At 36.8% G+C, this 25,885-nt stretch overlaps 1 protein-coding gene across 2 annotated transcripts in view; it reads right to left on the reverse strand.

Moving 5' to 3' along the window:
- The window catches only part of ATG2B (autophagy related 2B), a 63,622-nt gene that overhangs the window by 15,325 nt on the left and 22,412 nt on the right, over nucleotides 1–25,885 (reverse strand). The window contains exons 11-33 of one of the 2 annotated variants that reach the window (XM_060755952.2): nucleotides 25,545–25,806; nucleotides 24,614–24,764; nucleotides 23,829–23,924; nucleotides 23,333–23,521; nucleotides 21,284–21,557; nucleotides 20,036–20,138; nucleotides 18,769–18,964; nucleotides 18,222–18,364; nucleotides 16,911–17,068; nucleotides 15,373–15,545; nucleotides 14,985–15,132; nucleotides 12,177–12,376; nucleotides 11,527–11,607; nucleotides 10,838–10,944; nucleotides 10,578–10,670; nucleotides 8,297–8,367; nucleotides 6,197–6,273; nucleotides 4,934–5,104; nucleotides 4,017–4,158; nucleotides 2,796–2,998; nucleotides 1,651–1,877; nucleotides 963–1,071; nucleotides 481–675 (exon numbers count right to left, since the gene is read on the reverse strand). In XM_060755952.2, coding sequence (XP_060611935.2) covers nucleotides 481–675; nucleotides 963–1,071; nucleotides 1,651–1,877; nucleotides 2,796–2,998; nucleotides 4,017–4,158; nucleotides 4,934–5,104; nucleotides 6,197–6,273; nucleotides 8,297–8,367; nucleotides 10,578–10,670; nucleotides 10,838–10,944; nucleotides 11,527–11,607; nucleotides 12,177–12,376; nucleotides 14,985–15,132; nucleotides 15,373–15,545; nucleotides 16,911–17,068; nucleotides 18,222–18,364; nucleotides 18,769–18,964; nucleotides 20,036–20,138; nucleotides 21,284–21,557; nucleotides 23,333–23,521; nucleotides 23,829–23,924; nucleotides 24,614–24,764; nucleotides 25,545–25,806 — 3,569 coding nt within the window. Of the gene's footprint in view, nucleotides 1–480; nucleotides 676–962; nucleotides 1,072–1,650; nucleotides 1,878–2,795; nucleotides 2,999–4,016; nucleotides 4,159–4,933; nucleotides 5,105–6,196; nucleotides 6,274–8,296; nucleotides 8,368–10,577; nucleotides 10,671–10,837; nucleotides 10,945–11,526; nucleotides 11,608–12,176; nucleotides 12,377–14,984; nucleotides 15,136–15,372; nucleotides 15,546–16,910; nucleotides 17,069–18,221; nucleotides 18,365–18,768; nucleotides 18,965–20,035; nucleotides 20,139–21,283; nucleotides 21,558–23,332; nucleotides 23,522–23,828; nucleotides 23,925–24,613; nucleotides 24,765–25,544; nucleotides 25,807–25,885 lie in introns of both variants that reach the window. The other variant, XM_060755944.2, reaches the window with a different exon arrangement.

Below are 25,885 nucleotides of genomic sequence, written 5' to 3' on the forward strand. Positions count from 1 at the left end.
TAATGTGAGTAGATCTATAGGTACTGCTTCTGCGGGAAGGTAAAGGCGCTCCAAGCAGTCATGCTGGCCACATAACCTTGTAGATAACGCTAGCTCTTCAGCTTAGAAATGGAGATGAGCACCACTTCCCCGAATCAGACACGACTAGACTTAATGTCAAAGAGAAAACTTTACCTTTTTTCTTACCTTTACCTATACACATATTCTAATTGCTCTTCATTCACACATTTATAGCATTCACCATACAACTGTTCCTGGCGGGTGGGGGGCGAAGGGGGAGGGAGGGGGAAAAAAACTTCTGGACACAAGTGGCAGAGAAGTGTGTAATTGAGATTGGTAAGGTTAAGAAAACAGAACAGATTATACTGAGTGAAAATCTAAGTGGACTATCACTATCTGTTCTATTTAGCCTTGTGGAATGGCTATCAAGATTTGTATTACTTGTGTTTACAATAATAATATATATTTTTAAAGCATTACCATATTAGAATGTGCTTTTCTGGGCATCTCTTTACTACAGTAGAGATAAAGAAATTTGTTCATTTGTGATGTAGCCAAACGATCTCTGATCTCAAGATCTTGAACCACAAACACTTGACGGGACACTGGTTGTTCCAAGATGCTCATCTCTCCCTCTGTTTCACTTGATGGATATATCTCATGCTGGAATTTCACCTTATAAAACCAGAGACAGAGAATTATTAGAATATGTATATCCTGCCACCCCATAATGATTTGAATCTACAGGGCTTTTAATGTCCACAATTATGTAGCAGGACAATTAGAAGAACACTGACTAAAATCTAACATGAGAATTTGGGGGAAATTCAGAACGGGCATCAGATATACAAGAAGGTTTGGGAGGTAAATAGGAAGATGGGGTGACACCTCCAATAACAACTGGAAAATATACAATCAGAAGAAATAAACTGCAATGGTAACTACATCATTTATGCTCTCACCTTGCTTAACTGTATTTCCATCAAGAAATCTGGGTTCCTTCCTCTTCCTGCACAGGTTGTGCTACGTCCATGTCTTGTTGGTGTGTGCGAAGGTGAACTCTGAGGACTACTGAAGTAAAAGATAGATTATGACTTTTTTTTTTTTTTTTGCTAATATTAGTGTTTGGCTCACAGAAAAAACTTTACAGACACAAATTGAAATTTTCTGTCCTTTTCCACAACTTCATATTTTCAATCTCCATGCAAAAGAAAAGGATATTGAACTTGCTGATACTGTTTCCTGGAGCAACCTTTCCTCTTGCTAGTGACTAAGCAACTGTATAAAGGTATGGAGGCAACAACATGATGGGTAAACACTGTATGATTATTAAGAACATTTTACAACTTGCAGAATAGATTTGTTAGGTATGGTGCCTATCTTTGCTATACTTGCATATGAGTAAAACTGGCCCCAGGTTTTAAAGGAATCCCAATCTGAAATGACAATCAGAATTGAGTTTATTCTGCAAGCAACCACTCTGTACTTTCTTAAATGCAATTGATGTTGGAAGTGATTGAGATTGAATCTGTACAAATGAACTGATTTTTAAAAAGATGGAGCCCCCCCCCCCCCCCCCACTTTGTGCCTTAGGATCAAAATTGATGCTACTTTTCAAAAAGGTAATGAACTGATACCTGGAAGACTTACATGTAGCTTTTAGCTGGAGATGTAGGTGGTACAATCCCAAAGTCTTTTCCCCCATAAAGGTGCCAAATGAGTGATATTTCTTTCACAACATAGCGAATCAACGGCACAGGAAAGCGCAACAGCCCTTTGTTTGTGTCTGTTCTTCTTAAAGGCAGGCTGAAATGGTTGTCTTTTACCAGGATTGCTTCAGCAACCAATTTTTTCACTACTGGCTCTTCTTCCTTATCCTAAAAGGTCACAAGATATTAAGTGTACACAGGATATTGAATAAGAGTCCCCTTAACCTTTAAAGAGACAAAATTAGAATTGGATTTACAGTGGTGAGATCCAATTATATTTTTCAGATTTCAGAACAGTTTCTATAATCTGAACCAGGAAGAAGTGATTTCACTTCCAACATACTTTCCCCAAAATACAGTGTTGGGAAACTTCAAGCACATTTTCAGTGGGTGTGGGGACCATTGGCAAATAAAGGGAAATATAGGGAGAATCCAGTTGTCTGAGTTTAAATCATCTCATGTGGTATAGAAAGGACTATTTAATGGCCTCTTGAAGCTTTTTATTATAAAATGGCACAAGCATTTGTCGAAAACAACCAATTTTACTTATGTTAAACAGGAACTGAGGGAAGTAAGGTAGAAATATCAATTCCTAGCTGATTAAAAAGAAACATTCTTAAATGGAGAGAAATATGTACTTGTACACATCTTAATGTGCAAAGAAATAATGATATATGTTATGTTCAACTGCACAGCAAATGAAAACCAAAATAAAAATGCACCTCCAAAATACCAAAAGAAGCTGGAGACCAGCACATCTGAAGCATTTGGGCTATCCAATATTTTAGACTTTTCATATGGTTCCAAATATATGAATAAAGATCTTGTGTTCACTGATACTGTTTGTCTTGCTCAAGGATTTTTAAAATACACCGTGCTGATTTTCTGTTTCTTAAAACAACACTGATACCATGTAACCAAGAAGCAGTTACATTTTACACAAACTAGAAAAAAAATCTATTTCTCTGTATCATACTGCATAGCAAAAACAGGCAAAATAATTTAGAATGATATGCAAAGGATGACTGAATATTTTTTTCTGCATTATACTTTCAAACTATCTTAGTAACATTAAATGTTTCTTACAGAGACAACAGCTTTTGGTGCAAAAAGAATACAGAAGTCATCATTTTCAGATGGTACATCTCCTATTGCTTCACTAATCATATTTGGAGTGAACGATGTATATGTGGGGCTTGAGTCCTGGGACAAGTTCCCACTTTCATCAGGAAAGAGGAAAAGATCTGAGCAAGACGGTGCTGGAGTTTGAGTCTTTTCATCCAAAGTTCCTGAGAGAAGAGATACAAGTCAGAAATATTTTAAGAAATTTAAAACATGAATAGGTATTGGCTGCATTTGCACATAATAATACCCTATATACTCATGTGTATGTCTAGGAATTTTAGTCAAAAAATTAACCCAAAAAACTGAGTCAACATATCCATGGGTCAGTTTGAACACTGTACTTTAACTCTTGTCAAAAAAAAAAAAAAAAAAAGACAGAACCATCCTGTTTTCTGAGTAGATTGGTGAACGAAAAGATTTAGTCTACCCCAAGAGAACATAATAGAAATGTTACCCTTTCTGCTTTGGAACTATTCTGGCCTTCTCTGGGTGGGAAAATGGAAATAACAGCCAGAAGTGACTGGTTCCTTGTGGTGGCATTGATGCTTTCCCCTTCCTGCAGAATTATGGTTCCTAACCTGCCCTTGACTTATACATGAGAATGGCATACGTGAGTATATATGGTAAATCACAGTTGTCCATGAGCAGACTGGGGGTTTCCACTTCTGTCTTAGATTAACAACAGTAGAGTACAAATTTTGTACAAATACTACACTATGAGGAAGCAACTCTGCTGGCTCTGAGGGCCAATTTCAGCCTCCTAGGTTCTTAGAGGTATTGCACAGCCTGTCAAAAATGTCTTTTAAAAAATCAAACTGAAAGTGTCCAGAGGAATATGTCTGGCTTGCTTCAACAAATTACAGTTGAGATGAATAGGCTTTTCCCAATTCTAATGACTTGGTAGAGTTACTTAGTAAAAGGTTCCGCTTTCTCTAACAAGTGAGAGAAATGAGAACTGAGGTCTGCTAGAAGGGAACATTCTCCCCTGGGAGACCCAATGTGATGTCCACATTACTGCCATTCCAGCACCAGGTGAAAGCATGTCTGTTTGCTAAAGCCTTTGAGGCCTAACTAGTTTCACTCAAAAGTTTTGCATGTACATGCTTTTAAAAGACAACTTATATAAATTATTGCTCTTAAATGGCAGTTGTTTACAAACAATATACATGTGGAAAGCTCTACCATTAGCTTGTGGTTTAGTGGGGGAGGTAAGATGTTGGGTTTCAATTTCTTCCATAGCATCGCTCATCAAATCCCGTAAAATCTGTTGGTCAGCTTCTGCAAGAACAGGCCCTTGGGAAGGTGGCCGACTGGAAGTATCTGCCTAAAACACAAAATAGTTTTATGTTGTTGAATCCCTGTGCTTTTTCTGTCAGGGGAGAAACATCTGAAATGGTCTAGTCTATGCATGGCAAAAAAAAGGGATATCAGGCTGAGATTATAAAGGTTTTGTAATAGTAATTTAAGTGTTAAACGTTCAAGTGAAGCATAAATTGACAGCAAATAGAAGTAGTCCATTATTAAATATGTATTCAAACAGGCACACATTTTGAGAAAAGAACTAGAGAACAGGCTACAACAATAAAACAAAGTCAATTATTTCCTTTCCTTTAAGTAAATTGTTTTATTGATATATGTATTGTGGATCGTGTTTTTATGCTTTTAAACTGTACTGTTGTTTGTTATAAGTTGTTGTAAACCGCGTTGAGTCGCCGGCTAGGCTGAGAAACGGCGGTATACAAGTATAGCAAATAAATAAATAAATAAAGATTAGTAAAGGCATGCAACACTGGGCTATGTTCCCCTCCCAAAAAAACCTCTGTATAGTCCACAGATATATAAAACACCTCTTGCCTAGTTTTCAACAGACCTCACAACCTCTGAGGATGCCTGCCATAGATGCAGGCGAAATGTCAGGAGAGAATGTTTCTGGAACATGGCTATAAAGCCCAGAAAACTCACAGCAACCCAGTGATTTCAGTCATAAAATTCTTCGACAACAAACCTTTGTATAATCTAACAGTTCTCATAAATGAAACGAATCCACAGAAAAGTGGAGATGGTTGCAAAGCAGCATTGGGAAAGATACCATTTCGTACCTTTGCATTTTGTTTAATCACTCCAGGAGAAGATTCGACCTTAGCAGGTGGATTCAAATCACCATAACTGGCGATATACTGGATAAGATTCATTAATGCTGCACAAGAATCGGAGCATGTTCGAATATGGATAACATCACTGGAACAATGCAGTTCAAAGCGTGGCTTACTCTATACAACAACAAAAAAATGGACAGAAATTTAAAGTGAAGACATGCATGATAAAAAGGCTAGCATGTCATTTGGGGAAATGTATTTATTTATTTTATAACGATCAAATGTGGTTGAAACCCTACAACATGAAACATACTGCAAAGTTCAACCCTGGTGAAACAACAATACATCTCTACTCTCTCATATAAATGTGGAACGTTCCAAAAGGGTTTGTTCTTGTGACTTGGTTTCTGTTGAAACACTCCACCATTCTCTGTTTGTTTGCTCCAAATATGATAATATGCTCTCCCATCCTACAAAAATCACATTTTCCTGTAGCCCCCACCCAAGCTATGTACTGGCTAGTAGAAAGTGGAGGGCACCAAAGAAGTCACTGGCTATGTAGCTATAATGAGACACATAACAACATTATCCTCCGGGGTCTCAGGATGACTGTCATGAAATCCAAAAATATGTATTTGTCATTCTTGCAGTGGTTCCCAACCTTTGGGCCCCCCAGTGTTTTGGACTTCAACTCCCAGAAATCCCAGACAGCATACCAGTTGTTAGGAACTGTGGGAACTGAAGTCCAAAACACCTGGAGACCCAAAAGTTGGGAACTATTGCTTACAGGCACATAGCCAGGCACTTTTTTTAACATTGTCTACTGGTTACTACGTGGCAAAGGAACAGGAAGAAGACGAATCTTGAGGGGGTTTGGGTAGCAGCGTAAGAGGTAGTGGACTCCTCTTTCTACAACAGACAAAATGTTCAATATGCAGTCCCACAGGAGCTGGGGGTGGTGACGGCTGACAGGGAGCTCTGGCATGGGCTGGTCCATGAGGTCATGAAGAGTTGGAGACAACTGAACGAATGAACAACAACAATATCACAAACAGCCTTTGCTGAAGAGTTCAAGTCAATTCCAAAACAACCAAAATTAAGTTACACCCCTTATGATTCACCCATTAATTTGGTAATTAATTCCATGAAATTCAGTGGAAACCCCTGGACGTTCAAAAGCAAAGGGCCCATTTTTGGGGGTTTTATAACATAAACTTAGCCAAGCACAATGTAATTTTTATATATCACTTTCATTTAAATCATTACCCTTTCTCCATCAGTTCCAGGTTTCACTGCCTTTATGGTAAGTTCCAGGAGTCCCATGTCCATTACTCGAACAAAATCTGAAGGAAACAACATTAAATATTTATTAAATTGCTCAAGAACTAATCTTTTAAAAGCAAGTTAATGGGTGCCATCTGGTTCTTTTTTTTCTGTGAATGGAACAGCTTTAATCAGTGTCACCAGGAAGGAATACATTCCTCTGCCTCTGCCAATCCCAAATTCTGATCAAGAGGGACAATAGAGCCCCCAGAATAGATTTCTGGATTGCTTCAGAAGGGAAAAGATAAACATAAAATCTCAACTATGGAAATAGACTTCTACCCACTGATTTCACATGCAATACTTCTGACTGCAGTTTAGTTTATTTGTTAACATGTTACTCAGCCATGAAATAGTTTCTGTTTTAAAGCAATTTCTCCCACCGCCTCCTACACAGACGTCAAGAACCTACATGATGTGAAACAGTTTTAGTGTTGAGACTGAAGCTTTCGTTTCCAACTTTTTAAAAATCTGTTGAGTATTGCATGTGAAAACACAACCAAAATACAGGTTGAAAATTCCTTATCCAGAATTCTGAAATCCAAAATCCAAAACGGTTTACATGGGTGGCTGAAACTGTGACACCTTTGATTTTAGACAGTTCAAGCTCTAAGATGTATAGGAAACGTAAATGGATCTTGTGTTCAGACTTGAGTCTCACCTGTAACATATCACAGCTAAATCAGCTGTCGGAATTTAAAACACAACTGAAAACCTACCTCTCTTGGCAGGTCTATCCAGTCAATTTTAACTTGTGAATTTTGATCTGCAGGATGAATTTTAATCTGTATTTTATCAGTGTATATTTATTATATGCATTTTAAGAGTGTTGTTTTTTTACCTCGTTGTTTTAATCATGTTGTACCCCGCCTCAAGCCACAATAAGAGGTGGGTACTAAATATATTATTATTATTATTATTATTATTATTATTATTGTTGTTATTATATCATATGCAAATACAGGTTATTTCAAAATCCAGTCAAATCTGAAATCCAAAACATTTCCCATTCCAAGTATTTTGAATAAAGGATATATTTTTCTTTTTAGTGTATTTTTATCAGGGTTTTTGTATTTTATGATGTCTTTATTTTTTGCTATTTGTTCATTAAGTTAAAGTTAAAGTAAGGTAAAGGTTTCCCTTGACATTAAGTTTAGTCATGGGTGGTGTGATCATCTCCATTTCTAAGCCAAAGAGCCGGTATCCAAGGCCATGTGGCTGGCCTGACTGCATGAAGTGCTGTTACCTTCTCGCAGAAGGGGTACCTATCGATTTACTCACATTTGCATGTTTTCGAACTGCTGGGGTGGCAGAAGCTGGGCCTAACAGCGGGAGCTCACCCGGCTTCCCAGATTTGAATCACCAACCTTTCATTCAGCAGTTTAACCTGCTGCGTCAACAGGTTAGGTTGTTCTATAATGTCTAATGTGCTTTGTCTTGACGTAAATTGTTTGCATGGCATTCAATGTTTGCCATACTCGTTGGAAACCACCTGAGACCCTTCGGAGAGTTAGAGCGGTCTATAAAGTTATTATTATTATTATTATTATTATTATTATTCAACTACTATCTAATTCTGTTATACTTCCAATTGACTCGTGGCACCCAAAAGATTATGAAATGCATTATGACACATAATATTGTAGAATATAGTTCATCTCATCTGATACAAGGAGTTTAACTTGAGTTGTGCATATACCCATACACATGATAGTTGAGGTGATATAGAAATGAAATGAGAAAATAAATAAGTGAATAACTACAGTGATAGCTATGTGACTAAAACAATACTAATTCCCAATACAGTTGTAGAATGATAACCCAATGTTTTTCACATGGTTAGTACTTTTGTGGCTAACTTTATGGACACTTACCAATAAAGACATTTCTATCCATTACCCTCAGGACTGAAAAGGCATTTATTTTCCATCCATGTCTAATTAATTATGCAACTGTATATGCTTAAAAATGTGTTGACACTTTTCAAAATTTTCACAGATTATTTGTATTCTGTAGTTTTTCAACAACTGAAAGCATACTTACCTTTTTGAAGGTTCATTGTAACAGCATTACATTTGTCAGACAGATGTAAGGCAGCCTCATCCAAGATTATTCTATTAAAAGATGTTCAAAAGAGTTGTGTTATGACACAAGTAAAACATGCCACTAATCCATCTGGGGGTAGACTAGAAATCTGATTATCCTTGTCTGAATCACATTATGTAATGTTGATCTGTCAATGTAGGTAGTTGCAAACAGTGGTTCGCAACCTTTGGTCTTCCAGGTGTTTTGGACTTCAACTGCCACAATTCCTAACAGGTGGTAAGCTCGCTAGGACTTCTGAGAGTTGAAGTTCAAAATACCAGGGGGAACAAAGGTTGAGAACCACTGCTCTAAAGTGGAGGTGTCAGGATTTCACTTGCTAAAAATATGGTTTACAGGTATTTCTCATTTTGTTACAACTGGTACAGTTGGAAAATTATTCCTCAATGGACGTAAGAACAAAAAAGGAGGCTGTCATAGCTTTACTGGGGAAAGAATTCCAAAGCCTGGGAGCAGACACTGAGAAGGTCCTCTCCTGTGTCCCCATCAAATGAGCTTATAAAGCCCAGGGACATTTTCGTGGCCTCTATGGACAGGTTAAAAATACTTCTTAATATCTTCATATACTCTGTTGAGAATGGAAGGGCACTTTCATTATGTATCCCACCACCCGCACTCCCCTGAAGGAAATAGGAGGTGATTTTTATGTGATTTCCAAAATAACCGGGGAGGGGGGGGGGATGTGACTACATGCCTTTCACACACTCCTAGAAGGATTTGGAGGTAAAAAAGCGAGTACTTTTCACAGTGGGATTACAGCCCTTCAAAGTTTCATGGGGGCTAATACAGCCTCCAAACCTTTTTACTGTAAAAAGTGTTGGGACATATTGAAGGGGATCTCCTAGTGAAGGTGGGAACACAGATCCAGCAGGATAGTATCAGAAGATACAGACTTTCATAAAGTCTGGATCAAGCTGAATACATCTTTATGGGGCCCTACAAGCATTCTGAACTGCACAAGGACAGCCTACTATACTGTGCCCCCTGCCCCCAGTACTGTCCCAGAGAAAGGTAGTTAAATACAAATCAAAACTGTGGGCCTATGAATCTTGGAAAAGTGTTGTTGAAATGATTACATACATCCAATGAAACTTTTTTATTTATTTGCTTCAGTTGTATACCGCTTTTCTCACTCCGGGGGAGGGGGGGGGATTCAAAACGGTTACCAACATATATATGGCAAAATTCAATACCTCACATACATAAAAACCTAACATAAAACAATAATAATATACAACTATCAATTAAATCACAAAAACGTAATGACATTTAAACATTAAAACATGGAATTAAAAACATATTAATATAAACACTAAAATCACATAATCCAACAATCCTAGTCCAGGGCCATATCAATATCTACTGCACATAATTCTGTTCATTCCTTGTATTGCTTAATGCCCAAAGACTTGGTCCCATAGCCAAGTTTTTACTTTTTTTCTGAAGGCCAAGAGGGAGGGCACTGATCTAATTTTGTTAGGGATGGAGTTCCATAGATGAGGGGCCACCACTAAGAAGGTCCTGTCTTTCGTCCCCACTAATCACACTTGCGAAGGAGGTGGGACTGAGAGCAGGGCTCCCTCGAACCATCTTAATCTCTGAGATGGTTCATAGAGAGGGAGATATTCGGACAGGGAAGCTGGGCCAAAACCGTTGAGGACTTTATAAGCTAAAGTCAGCACTTTGAATTGTGCTCAGTAGCAGATTAATATATATGAGCAGCAGATATATATGAGCAAATCTGATGTAATATCATTAAACGTTAGAATCCACCTTTGTTTTATAACATTTTTCACAGGCAAACAGTGATGATGTCAGATAGGGCCTTTTTGGTGGCTATTCCTAGGCTCACAAACATGCTTTCTAGAGTGGCTAAAATGGCTTCTCCTCACAGTTCTTTCACAGGACAAGACATTTAAGAGGATGCTGTACTGTTTTAATAGTACCAGCTATAAATCTTTCACTGACAGAACTTAAAAATATTTGTAATGTTAAAGACAGTTTAATCAATTTAAAAGTTGATATTTTAATGTTTTAACTATATTTATTTTAGTTTATAGACTACTTTATGCCCTATACTTTGGGGAAAGGGAATATATAAAAACACCACCACCACCACCACCACCACCACCACCACCATCATCATCATCATCATCATCTCCTCTCCTTCACAAGCGATATAAAAAATATTAAGCATTTTGCTAATTTCTTAGAATTTTACCTGAGAGTAGAAGATGACTTATCCGGTGCCACGCTACTTGAGATGCTAAACGTTTCAACAGTAAGAAGTGATCTAGTTGGCAAAAACAAAGGCCTGCCAAAAAAAACCCAAATACAAAAAATATCAGTTTCAACGTAATTCTGTTTCAGAATGACAAGTAGACATGAATAAACTTTAACATGCTGAAATGGAAATCAAAAGTTTAAGAAAATAATTGTCATTTAGGAGTTTGATTTGTATACCTCCCATTTTCAACTTACCTATAATTTAGAGCACAACTCCAGAGATGGACGTGAAACGTCGTAACAGAGGCTGGAGGATTATATCCCAAGATAGGCTCATCAGAAATGTTCAAAAAATACAAAATCTACAATTACAGAAGTATAAAAATAGACCTGCTGTATTCTAATCAAGAAAAGTGACATCAACATAAAGTAATTCACACATATCATAAGATCAGTTCAAAAGAGAATGAGGTAGATAACTTTAAGGCGTGATCTTGCTCATCTATTTCTGGATCAAACTCTTTGTTGGACACGTAACAGCTTCTCTAGATTGCTGACCTGTTGTTGTTGTTGTATGACTACATATAAGCTGCCCTTGCTAATCTAGTGGAGTTGTCTTACAATACATCTATTCTCATAAAAAAGCAGTCCTGCCCAAAGTCTCTGCCAAGCAGAGCATTACAGTTTAAGTCACTATACAATTTTCTACTCTTTATTTACAACTGATAAAGCTCCAGCTCATTGTCACCAGCCCACCCCCCTCCCCAATGCTCATCATTTTACTGGAGTTGGGTGAATAATTAGCTGATTTATTTCCACAAGCCTCAGGATTCCTCTTTCTTTTTATTCAATACAGCCATTTTGTCTCCAATCATGTCCATTCTCAACATCTGAGTTTACTATCACAGAAAATACTTAGAAAAATATGTAGTCAATTAACATACCTGCTCATGCCAGCTTAAACCGGAAGGAAGTACTCTGTGTTGCAGGGTGGCTCCTCTAAGCCCAACAGCAACTAAAAACTCCTGTAAAATCAAGTGTGTTCAATCAGATGTTTTCGGAGATTAAGGGTGGTTGAGCTGATGAATATAAGGCAAACAGCATTTTTGGTGGTCTCATGTCTCTGGAATGATCTTCCTCTGGAGATTTATCAGACCTCTTCTATGCAGTCCTTTACAGAAACATAAAAAACTCGCAGATCTTTTTGGCTCTCCTTTCCCTCATTTGAGGGCTACTTGTTTTATTTGTAATCACTGTATTTATTGGATTCCATTTGTTTACATTATTCAGCTTGTAAGCAGTCCTGATAGTACTCTTTTAAGAATGGATTCTTTTTTTTAAAAAAAATGTAAACAAATATTACTGTTCAGTCTCAACCTTTCCTGGGAATGTTAGAAAGGAGTGTAGCCTTTCAACTCCAGGCAACTTTAGGGAAAACAAATTAATCAGATCCATTTGAGTTTGGCTTCTGACAGAGTTTTGCCACATAGGCTGGCAAATGAAACAAGACTGAAAAAAACTTTTGAAGATAAAGAGAAATATATGTGCACCAAGTTTGTAAGAAAATCAATCACAGCATTTTATAAATACAAACCTTTGTATTGCTCTCTGATTTATTTGACTGTATTTTAACTGCAACAGACAACATGCTTATGCAGTCCACTCCCACACCATCTGAAGGAGCTCTGCTGAGACTTTCTTCTTCTGAGAAATAAATAGTAGGTTCTAACCAATGAGGATGTGTTGTACTTGGCAGCCTTATTTCAGATGGAGGCACTACCCCTTCAACCAATCCTGTAAAAAGATGAATTAGTAACAACATCAGTTAAGAGAACTTAGAAATTAAAAGAGCAAGTGTTATTTTTTTCCTAAAACTAGTGAAAATTTTCTTTAACTTTAGAAGCGAACTCTGCCATGAGAAAGTTATCAGAAATGTGATCAGAAATTCATTTTCCTATGGGTATTATCAAAACAATCTAGAAATAATTTGGTTGCTTTTATTGTTTGATGTGTTCTGTTTTGATGTAATTTGTTTATAAGTCTTTTCCTCATTGGTATTAAATGTTTGCCATATATGTTAGAAACAGCCCCAAGTCCTTTCAGGGAGATATGGCGGTCTACAAATAAAGTATTATTATTATTATTATTATTATTATTATTATTATTTGAAACACAAGAGTCCACAGCAGACACTCTGCTGGCTGTTGAATTGGATCACATCTCGGGCACTTCCCAAGTGTCTAGGACTGTGTGATGTGTCGGCGAATAATGCATGCAGATCCCGGTAAGGTAGCCTTCTGCAGCTGGCAGATGGTAATTTTGTGTGTCGATCCCCACTGGGACCACCTTGACTGGCTTGTGCCAGAGTCTTTATTAATTATTATTATTATTATTATTATTATTATTATTATTATTATTATGTCTAGCTTAGAGCAATGAATATTAGTTGATCTTCTATTCTAGGAGGTCCATGAGAAATGTCTAAGCAATACCCAGTGCTATCTTCTCATCACCTGAATGGTGAAGAAATGGTTTGCGACTGTGAAGGTACTTTGCAGTAACTGCCCATATGCCAGTTCTGAGTTGAGTTCTTCACCCTCTTGTTATTGGCTCAGGAACCCTGAACAACTCTTTGCTCCTTTCAGGAGTAGCATAAGACCCAACCTCAATTTTCCATCATAATTAGTTTAGACAGTATATAATTTTGCTGTATAGTCAACACAGCTATCCTTGGGTTGCTGTGAGTTTTCCAGGCTGTATAGCCATGTTCAGAAACATTTTCTCCTGACGTTTTGCCTGCATCTATGGCAGGCATCCTCCAAGTTTGCGAGATCTGTTGGAAACTAGGTAAGTGGGGTTTATATATCTGTGGAATGTCCAGGGTGGTAGAAAGAATTCTTGTCTCTTTGGGGCAAAAGTAAATGTTACAATTAGCCAAGCAATCTCCCTTGGAATGCTCATGCTGGCATTCCGTCTGGAATTGCAAGAGGAGCAAATACTTTTAAATACTCGGTAATTTCGATTTCATATTGTTGAATTTAGGAACAACACTGCCACCAGATGGCTAAGAAAAGTAATGAAATTAAGTTCTTGTGGGGTTTTTTTCGGGCTATATGGCCATGTTCTAGTAATGAAATTAATTCATGGAGGGAAGGTAAGCAATACTTATTTCTTATGAGAACCGGAGTGTAATCACACAACACAATTAAAGCAGTTCAAGAGAACTAACTGCCACATCTCCATCCTATGGACTCCTGCAATTTTTAAAGGTGAAGTATTTGATGAATGTTTTAGTTCACTATTCTGAACTACAGAATTAAAGAATTTTAAATACCTCACAAAATTACAAAACTTAGGATTCCATAGGATGGTGCCATAACAGTTCAAGTGATATCAAGGTGCTACAATACTGAAGCACTCTAGGTGGTACAGTAGTAAGCCTCTAACTACGGATAGTTGCTGCTCAACTGGTAATCTACCGAAAAGCATCTTAGGAAACATAATTTAAAAGCAGAATGCCAGATTGCTGGGGTTTATGAACCAAAACATTATTTGTTTCAGGGTGTGCATAACCAACTTGTGATTCTACTTTGTTTCAATAGCTTTTTATTTTGAAACTCTCACAAATTCTTTACTAATCTTTTGTTAAATTATGATCTGTCTAGAACAGAGCATTGAAAGAAGAGGCAATTTATTATCTAGTCACATGTAGCAAAAGTTACTTTTTTATATAAGAACGTAGTTTATTGGTGCAACAAGCTACTTTTTTCAAGTTACCTTTTATTGTTATTTTCACTTATATAAGCAGGAATTTTTCAGGTTTTATAGATTTTTTATCAATTGCTAGCTTGGGTACCCAGCGATGCCCGGGTTATTTGAAAAAGTCATTGGGTTCTTTTGGATGTTAGATAATACCAGTTTGGTAATCTGTAACAGTATTTATTAGAAAAAGTCTGTCTTTGTTTTTGTTTTTTATGAATACTCCCATTAGAAAAATGCATAAGGATGTTGGTGAACTACAATCCCCTAAATCATGGGTCAATCCTCCCCAAACCCCACCAGTATTCAAAGTAGGCTATGCTGGGTCTGTGTGCCAAGTTTGGTCCCTTTCTATTGTTGGTGGGGGTTACTGTTTCTCAGGATGAGAGTATTTTTAAAGTAGTAACAAAAAATGGAAGAGTACAGAATAACATAACTAATTACCTTTTACACTCTGAAACAAGTAACAGGAAAATGATTCACTACTGAATGAATAATACAAGCAGGTTAATTTTAAAAAGTAACTTTCCAAGCACTGGTCTGGATTACAGGAGAAGCCTCACATTATTTCCTACCCTACCAGCCTTGTTTTTTCTACATCTGAACACACATGTGTACCTTTACGGATGTGTCTGTTCCATACCTTGATGATATAAACTGAGACTGCTACAATGAAGGCAGATATAGTGCTTGTCTTCAAAGCCTTCATATTTTGTTACACAGAACAAAGAACCACCACTGAATTCAAACCAAAATTCTCCATGTTTGTCTTCACATATACTTCCATCATCCTGCTGAAGAAATGGTTAGAAATATTTAGTGCTTTGGAACTTGACTGTACCATTTTGAAGAGTACAGAGATTATATTACTTCTGAGCTCACATTGCTGCTTAATCCACTCTGTAACTAAAATCAGTCCTTGCCCCTAAAAACAGCAATCATGCTACCACAAAAAGTATACTGAAATAGTAACTTTCATACTATAACACAGACATGAATCCTAGGTCAGGACATATATGGAAAAGTCTCACCTTGATATCCGTGAACATTGATATTAATCCATGGTTAATATTCAAAAGAACTGAGAGGAAGTTCTGTGTGTTCCTATTTTGAGATTCAGTTTTTTTCTTTCTCCGTGAACAGTAGTTTGGATCAAGAGTAGAATAATATTGTAATGTTTCCTCCTCAGATCCACTCTCATCATCTGTAAGAGAAATTAAATAATGAAACCTGATTATATAGATTATAGAGGAAAACAAAATTACCCTATTTCAAGCATTATTAAAAGCACTGAATTACTATATTTGTTTAACTTTCCCTTTGAAGAGTAAATAACACATAAGGAGAACCTTGTTGGATGAGTCTGAAAGGTTATCTAATACAACAATGTCAACATGGGGCCAATCAACTGTCTATTAGACAGAAATGCAACTTTGCCTTCATGTCATGCTTTCACAGAATCATAGAATTGGAAGAGACCTCGTGGGCCACCCCCTACCAAGAAGCAAGAAAATTATATTCAAAGCACCCCAACAGATGGCCACCCAGCCTCTGTTTGAAAGCCTCCAAAGAAGGAGCCTCCACCACACTCTGAGGCAAAGAGTTCTACTGCTGAACAGCACTCACAGTTAGGAAGTTATTCCTAATATTCAGGTAGAATCTCCTTTCCTGTAGTTTGAAGCCATTGTTCCCCATCCTATTCTCCAGGACAGCAGAAAACAAGTCTGCACCCTCCTCTATGTGACTTCCTCTTGCATATTTTTACATGGCCATCATGTCTCCGCTCAGCTTTCTCTTAAACATGCCCAGCTCATTCCTGCACCTCATTAATAGAAACATATTGCATCTAATACTGGAGGTGATGTGCATTATTCTGAGTATCAGTGATTGATGTGTATGAGTCCAAATTCTAGTATTATGAGAAGAAGAAACCCCTTTCCCTATCTCCACATCCTGCAGAATTTTGCATACCCCCATCCTGCCTCCCTTACTCACCTTTTTATTATCTATTTAAATGAAAATGCTATAACAATTCATGACATGGCAATTGCCCCAACGTCTTGATTATTTTGATTGCCCAGTCAGAACCCTTTCCAGATCCACATTGTCTTTGTCTTATGTGCTATGGCAAAATTGAATAAATGTGATTACACCATGGATTGTATAAAGGCTGTATAGTATTGGAAGTTTTATTTTCTATTTCTAATGTTACCCAACAATGCTTTTTGAAACATCAGCAGCATAGCAAATCAAGATTTTCTATAAACTAACTTCATGTTCTTTCCTAAGGTTATTTTCATAGGCTGAGGCTGATAATGTGTGACTTGCTTAAGGTCACTCAATTGGTTTTCAAGGCCAAGTAAGGATATGAATCATGATTTTTAGCCTCATGGTCCAACACTCAAATACTATGCAGTATTGGCTAGGTCTCTTTTATGTCTAGGTTTTCCATTTAACAATTAAGCATTTGTAACTGCTTTAGATACAATATCACATACATACACCACCAAATACTTAAGATTCTAAACTTTAAACACAGCAGTTTTAGAAAGTATTTGTAGTACGTTACCATAGTGAATGGTAGATTTGAATTGGCTAAAACTATCTTTACTAAACGTGTTTATCAGCTGGCTTGCTACTGAAAGTCCAACACCATAAGAAATGTTTTCAAATGTTTCTACAGGAGAGGGAGCTGTGGGTTCCCACAGTAACAGATCATTACTGATCCTACAGAGAAAGAAAAGATACAGATAAATTAGTTGTCTGAAGGTGTAGGAACTTAGAAATAACCATAACCAGAAGAACAAGGGGAAGTCTATGATTCTAAAAAAAAGTGCATTAATAAACAGTTGGAATTATGGGATTGGAACAATGCAAGACTTCTCTTCCCAAATCTAGGGATCTAATGGAGCCTTCCACTACATAAAATGTAGAGTGTGGATATATTACTTTTATCCATTTTCTCCTTATGACTACAAACCTCAAGATCAAATTATTAGAGGAAGAGTCTTCCAATATGATAGAGTAGATTTTGAGGGCTGGGGGCAGCATCAGATGGGACGGGGACATTGTTTCTTTATTTCTTCCTGTGGGGTCATACAATTTTGTGCAATTCTAGATACACGATTTATATTAAGACTCATGAAAGCTACACAACTGTAGCATTTTTAAACTACTTTAACTGCAAAGGCTCCATTCTACAGAATCCCAAGATTTCTGTTTCATGAAGTATTTAAAATTCCCTGGTAAAGAGATCTAGTACTTCCCTAAAATATAATTCAAAGGTCTGTGTAGAGAATGCAGATAGGAAATTTGAAGGACTATAAAAGTGTCACAATTCTACAATATGAAAGACAACTTAGGTTTAGAGCACCACATTAATCTAAATTCCAATGTTTAATATTAAAAGCACCATTAATTACTATGTATTACAAGTATATGAGGACAAAACATAGAGAGAAATATATATATATAATGGTTATATTAATATACTTTTAAATTTCCTTTCAACTATGGCCCCTTCCACACAGCTGAATAAAATCTCACCTTATCTACTTTGAAGTGGAATATATGGCAGTGTGGACTCAGAAAACACAGTTCGAGGCAGATACCGTGGGATTTTCTGCCTTGATATACTGGGTTATATGGCTGTGTGGAAGAGCCCTACAAAATAATCCAAAACTAGTTTTCCATAATTTAGTAAATTCTGTTCCTCTCATAGTTGTCCTGCACCTCTTGAAAGTGAGCTTCCCAAGTTCTTTAGGTCAATATGGGAAAGTGACCCGGAGGATAGCAGGGGGATTGTAGATAAAAAATAATCTCCCCAACCAAGAGAATTAAGCCACTGATTAAATTTAGGAAAACAAATATTTATACTTGCCTGTTATAAAGCTTCTCATAAAAACTTTTGTTTGGTAATGTTAAGCATACGTTTGGTAACGTAAGTTCCAGCACATAATGCGAGTTGCTGATTGCTTTATCCTGAAACTCTGTCATCTCCACTGTATCACCGGGCATCACCATCTAAGCATGAAACAATATTTGAAAGGGAGGGAGGAGAGTCCTCATTTAAATAGGAGCCACAAAAAGAAACAAAAAAAATCCATCATTAGTTTTTGAGTATCAGTTTAAAAACATCATGTTGTCTAGCCTCCAACAGTACCTGGGAAAAGATCATCATTTATCAAAGCAATGCTGGGGGTAGGCGTGGTTCTGGAGACCTTTCTACCATGAGGAAAAAGATGGAACTGCAGGAATCTATTACAATACTTTAAAGGTAAGAGGTTCCTGTACTTTATAGTTAACCTGCTGTTCTAGCTTAGACTAAAGCCATAGAAGCTGTAAGAACCCTATATACTTTAGCCATGTGCCAAATGTCCCGAACAACTGTCATATGAATGAGTCCTAAATATGAGTGCCCCTCCTACCTCTTCATTCTCAAACATGACCCTTCGAGAGGAAAAGGGAGATGGTTCAGGTCTTCTAAAATCACACACGTCTTTCAGAGAATGAGATCCACCTTCCTCTTCTTCTTGGAAATGACCATCAACTTCTTCTTCCTCCTCAGGTGCTACTCTTTCCAGAATGGAATGTATGGCAAGTGGATTTATTTTTAGGACAATTCTAATATTCAAACAAGAAAAGGGAAATATAGTTAAATTCCAGAAACCACTCTATAAATTCCACTGTAATGAAATTACATTAGTTTTTGTGAAGGTTGTACAACAGACACATACACAAATATACCCATATTCTTCTTAAAATATGGAATAAAGGTTTCCTTCATGAATTGTTCATTTCCTTAGATGAGTGGATTGCAGAATATGGAATGTTAAGAGTGAGAAATTTATTTCTGACAGAATGAAACTACTGCTAATCATAAAATTAGCAGATCATTATAATCATATTGGAAATAAAACATACTGATTAAATGATAGGAATGAAAGTTGACTTAGAGATGCAAATTGATAACTCTAACTATAATGTTGGTGGCTGCTGCCAAATGGTACATTCAGGTTAAATAAACTGCATTCTGTACTACTCTATGCATTTCGTTTCTTTTCGGGAGTTCTGTTTTTAAAGCTCTGAAAGGAATTCTTAGTGCATTATTTAATCTTGGTGCATTAATATACACTTCGCCTTAGAATTAGAGATGAGCACCAACCCCCAGAGTCTGACATGGCTAGACTTAATGTCAGGGGAAACCTTTACCTTTACTTTTTATATTGAGTTAAATGAAATGTTTACCTAATTGTACAACTATTTAAACCTGTCATTGTCTTACTGCTATTTCATCCCTTAATATGTTTTCCAAATTATATTTACTCGTCCTTTTTGGATAGTTCTCCTAACTCTGTTGTTATATCTACAGTTTCATACTGTCAATCACAGTCAATACTCTATTGTAAAAATAATAATATATTCTTGGTATTTTCTAATAGGGGCAATGACACTTTTAATCTGTGAAGGACCACTCCTTTTCCTATGGGTGTGATAGTTACTGTAATTTGTAATCACTGATCAAAATGAAAACACTGACTACCCAAGATATAATTTAACTGCTTTTGCCAACATGGCCCAGAAGGATATAATAACAAGGATTTACAAAAAGAAGAAATATTATAGGCAACATCTAGCCATATACCAAAACTTTTTAAAAATGAAGTTGGGAGATACCAAAATTTCTTTGGTTACCGTGGCCAGTCAAAGTTGTCTGATGAAACCATCTCTCCAGCTACACCACTGGAAACCTGAAAAAACTGTACAGCTGATTCATCTTTGCTTTCTTCAAATGACCCTGCAGTGAAACCAGAGAAGATTATATTATATATCCAGGTGATCAACGGTGTACTCATAATACACTATAAGCAAGATGAAGACGATTTTCAATTTAGCATTCTCTCAGTTTTTGCACTTAGTAATGACATAGTTGGGTTGTTGTAGGTTTTTTCGGGCTATATGGCCATGTTCTAGAGGCATTCTCTCCTGACGTTTCGCCTGCATCTATGGCAAGCATCCTCAGAGGTAGTGAGGTCTGTTGAAACTAGGACAATGGGTTTATATATCTGTGGAATGACCAGGGTGGGACAAAGAACTCTTGTGTGTTAGAGCTAGGTATAAATGTTTCAACATAGTTGAAATGACATAGTTTATTGCCCATTATTCAGAACAGAGCTACTGTATATATTCAAATAATAAGCTGAGTTTTTCAGCCCTTTTTTAAAGCTGACCCCCCCCCCTCCAGTTTATACTCGAGTCAATGTTATTTATTATTTTACTGTTATTATTATTGTTATTATTATTACACTTTTTACTGTATTTATTATTATATATACATTATTTAACTCTATCATTATTATTACATTTATTATTTTACTCTATTTATTATTATTACATTTATTATTATTATTCTATTTAATATTGTCATTAAATTTATTATTTTAGTCTATTATTACATTTAAAATTTAACTCTATTATTATTACATTTATTATTTTACTCTATTATTGTTATTATTATTACATTTACATTATTTTCTCTCTATTATTTTATTACATTTATTGTTTTACTCTATTTATTACTGTTATCATTACATTTACATTATTTTACTCTATTATTATTATTACATTTGTTATTTTATTCTCTCTATTAATATTGTAAGGATACATAAGCACATCTACATTGTAGAAGGTTAGCATAATGCTTTAATCAGAGTTGGACAGTGTTATCTTAAACATCAGGAGAAACTGTTGCTAGAACATGGTCATACACCCTGTAAACCACACAACACCCCAGTTTCTCTTCTTTGTTGATGAAAATCTATAGATTCCCATGGAAATAGGAACTGGTTTAATAAATAGGAACCATCTTACTAATAGCTCCCTTACGTTTCCTGTGATCAAGATAGCTTTAACAATCTTTTGAAAGTTATCACAGAGTCTTACCACTTAGTTCTTTAAAAGTGAGCTCCAATTTAACTTGCTCTGGAGTCGGCCCTCCAGTAAATTCAGTTTTCAGTTCTATATCTGTGAATTCTAATTGCAGAATTTCCTTCTGAAGAGACTTCTTAAACCAGGGTCCTCGTTCTGGGTCTGATCGTAGGTCAGGTATTGGAAAGCGAACTGAAAGCTTCAAAGATGGTGCCATCACTTGAACTGAGACTTTGCAGTTTGCAGGAGTACGTGAATCATCCAGAAAAATTTCAGCAAATGCTTTGTGCTATAAAAAGGAAGAAAGGGATATTTGAAAACAGTTATTTTTTAACAATGAATTACAATCAGTGTGGAAGATTTATTTATGAAAAATCCTTGCATTTGATATAAATCTAATGTATAAAACATCTGTTTTTACATGTTTAGCAACGACATCTTTTTTTCTTAATATATCTACTATATTTTGCAAACCAGTTATTACACTTTTTGTACGAAATCCAAGGAGTGCCTTATTACTGTTTTGGTTGTTATGACAGGAAGCTTGCAAAAGGTTCTGGAATTGGTAAAAAAATAAGTACTTAGATCCCACTGACTCACTAAACTGTCAATTTTAGATTCCAACACTGAGCTAAGGGGTTTGGGGTCGGGACCCATAGTTTAGGAAGTATTCTAGAGAAGGCCTTTAAAAACTTTTATTGTTTGTGACCCCTTTCTGCCTGAAACATTTTAACGCAACACCAGATATAAAAAAGTAAAGGTATAGGTTTCCCCGTGACATTAAGTCTAGACATGTCCAACTCTGGGGGGTGGTGCTCATCTCCATTTTTAAGCTGAAGAGCAAGAGTTGTCTGAAGACACCTCCAAGATCATGTGGCCAGCATGACTACATGGGGCAGTGTTACCTTCCCGCAGAAGTGGTACTTATTGATCTACTCACACTTGCATGTTTTCGAACTGCTAGGTTGGCAGAAGCTGGGGCTAACAGCAGGAGCTCACCCCACTCCCCAGATTTGAATTGCCAACCTTTAGATCAGCAAGTTCAGCAGCTCAGTGGTTTAACCCACTGTGCCACCAAAGCTCCTAACACCAGGTATATAGGCATATAAAATAGGTATACAATTTTTTTTGTTGTGTCAGGAGCGACTTGAGCAACTGCAAGTCGTTTCTGGTGTGAGAGAATTGGCCGTCTGCAAGGACGTTGTCCAGGGGATGCCTGGATGTTTTTGATATTTTTGCCATCCTTGTAGGAGGCTTCTCTCATGTCCCCGCATGAGGAGCTGGAGCTGATAGAGGGAGCTCATCCGTGCTCTCCCCAGATTCGAACCTGCGACCTGTCAATCTTCAGTTCTGTCGGCATAGGGATTTAACCCACTGCGCTACCGGGGGCTCCTTGGTATACAAATTAATCATTAATTGATAATAAATCAGCATTTGCAAGGTTTTTTTTAAAAAACAGGATGATTTTCCTTTTTATGAGGTACAGCTGGTGCATTCTGCATAGTTCACTGTAAACACTGCATGTTATTTCCAACAGATTTATGTAAATGTCGAAGTGGCATTAAGAAAACTTTTACTGTTACAATTTTTTTGGTGAGCTCAACCCTTAGCAATTTGGGGTTGGGACCCACAGTTTAAGAAACAACTTTCTAGAGAATATGAGGTGCTTTCTGAAGTCAAAATTATAAAATGAGGTGTGTGTGTGTGTGTCAAGGACATGGCTGTAGCCTCCTGGAGGAAATGGGTACTCTTCCCAGAACTCTTCTGGAATCTGTCCAATTATGCATTATACTAAGTATAATTTACAGCAGTACAGACACCTATTAGGGCATGATTATGCTTCTTGGCCTTACTACTTACCTGGGCCTGTAAGAACAATACGAATATTGCTTGAGTTCCTACTTTATCCCTCTCTCATGTGCCAGCACAATAACATTCCCCCCGACAGTTTTTCCCCAGCATAAGCAGATTTTTTACTGCACACATTATTGAACAATACACTGATTTCTGTTGGTCAAATAAAGTTAATAGTTTGCAAACAATGCAGTATTATCCTCTACTTACCAGGCTAATGTGTTTGTTGTACGAGGTGTACATATGTGATGCCATCATTTCCACTGTGGTTAACTTCTGTGGTTGAAGCAATGAGTTTAGTCTGTCTACAATGCTAATATCCAGCTCACAGAATGCCGGACTCAGCTTGATTTGTAAGTCTGCTTTTTGTGGAACTGAGCTCAGTCTCCCTTGGCTGCCCTGTCATAAAAAGGACACAAGGTTTTAGTAGCAAAATGTAAAATATTGACACCATCATGACAAAAATCTCTCCTCTCCCTCACAAAATAAAAATTAGGTACTAGCATTCTTGAGCAGTTTTCTGAGGCAGACAAGGAGTTGCTGCCACGAAGATCACTGCCCCCTCCTTAATTCTAAATAGGAAGACTTCTGCAAGTGGATGTTCTCTGTAGGATCCCAGCCACTGTTCTACAAAGTTACAAACAATCCAATATAAAAGGCATAATCATTTTGCTAATACCTGAGGAAATAATATTTTCAACTCTACCTGAGGTCCTTTGTTGTCTGAGTGCTTGTAATGGAGCTGAAGGCATGAGAGAGGGTGCAGCTTATTTCCTTGTTTTTCAGAATTAAACATCAGCAGCTTTAAAAAAGGACAATAATAATTTCAGCTGAAATTTATCAGTAACTGCTACATTTTCCGCCCTCGACTTATACTTGAGTCAATATGTTTTCCCAGTTTTTTATGGTAAAATTAGGTGCCTTGGCTAATATATACAGTATTTTTTGTCTGAAATGCTTCTTCAACTTCTCATTTGGTAGAATATCTGTTGACCACAGATGTGTAAGAAACATATTATGTACATTACCACAACTTTTAGTCTGTGGAAATATCCCCACATTACCTGTAACAATGCAAATGCTTTTCCATCTCACAATCAACTAGCCAAGTGTGAAATGCAATTTCCCATTCAATTCAAACAGGCAATATTGTCCAAAAGGCCAATAATGTCATAAAGCAATTGTTCCTATGGTATACTACTAGATACGAGTGTTGCTTTTTCTCAATGTACTTCAATTTCCTGCAGTAGCATTGTTGTTGTGTGCCTTCACATTATTTACAACTTATGGCAATCCTAAAGTAAAGCTATAACAAGGTTTTCTTGGCATGATTTGTTCTGAAGGGGTTTGCCTTCTTTGGAGGCTGACAGTATGTGACTTGCCCAATGGGCTGAGCAGGTATCCGAACCCTGGTCTCCAAAGTCAAAATCCAGCACTTAAACAACTACACGACATTAGCTCTTAGCATTAACTAGATATACAAATTTTTACCTCTGTATAATGAGGTATTTCAGAATGAGAGTCTGTAGAAAAAAGACATTCCAGAAGTTCCATTTGTCCAATGGATAAATCTGTACTCAAACAACGGGAGGCCGATCTTTGTCTGTGTTCATAGGACACTTTGATGCCTGTACCTACAAATCTGTGGTGAGAAACAAAGGTAGAAGATATGTATACAATGATTTCTGTTGCGGAAATAATTTAATTGCAAATGTAATTAAAGCTGACATTTAACTTTCTATCCTATCCCAATGTATATTTGAGGAGTTGGTTTCCAAAAGGCACCAAAAGGAACAAATTGTATAGGAATTGAAAAAAAAAAGCTATAAAACGCAATTTCCCAAGCCTTGTATCAAAGTGATTTGATACAATTTGATAGTTTTGATATGTACATAATATTCTACTCCTAGCCAACAATGTACTGCCACCTATAACCCATTCTTCAATTTTGAGGGATATGGTGCCATTTTGAAACAAACTCCACATTTAGTTTTTGTATCTTGCAGAAGACATCATTTCCAGGATGCAAGACCATTTCATCATGGCATGACTTCATTTTGCATAGATGGCATACCTCACCTCTGTTCCTTGCAAATAAATGTCAGCTTATTAGCCTCCTTTCAAACAGCACTAGAGGAAGAGCACCAACCTATGATTACTTTCTCTTGCCAGCCATTACCTCTTCAATCTCCTGCAATGGCAGGTTTTAAGCTAAAATCATTTAATTGGCAAAAAATGGTTGGTAGCTTTAGGGGAAATGCTAAGTCCTGCCTTCTTTGCCAATAACAGTAATCTGGTTTTATGAAATAAGTATCATATTACTCTAGTAAAAGTTATTATTTTACAAACTAGGTTGCTATTGAAGTTCACACAGAATGCTTTGCTTTGTTTGCTGCATGAGCCAAAGAATAAGAGGTTGTACCTAAGATGGTCATGTGAACAAGCCTTTGCAAATATTTCTCGGAAGGACATAAAGTCTTCTGTTGGAAACTCAGCTGGATTAACCTTTTCTATTCTGGTAAAAAAATCCTGCGCCATTGGTGTCAGTGGACTAATATTTAGTGATGTTTCAGGTGGTGGTAGAGGATCGATATGGAGCACTGACACTGAGAAAACACCCACTGCTAGCCTAAAAAGAAGTTCGGGCCTAGATTCATCCACTGAAACAGATCTGGATGGAAGAGCTGGAACAAAAAAGAAAATTCACAGTGATTAAGGACTTCTCAATAACAATATTAGCAACTAGTAAAAAAAAAGTAATAA

Source organism: Anolis sagrei, chromosome 1, assembly GCF_037176765.1.
Source record: "Anolis sagrei isolate rAnoSag1 chromosome 1, rAnoSag1.mat, whole genome shotgun sequence".
NCBI classification, from domain to species: domain Eukaryota; kingdom Metazoa; phylum Chordata; class Lepidosauria; order Squamata; family Dactyloidae; genus Anolis; species Anolis sagrei.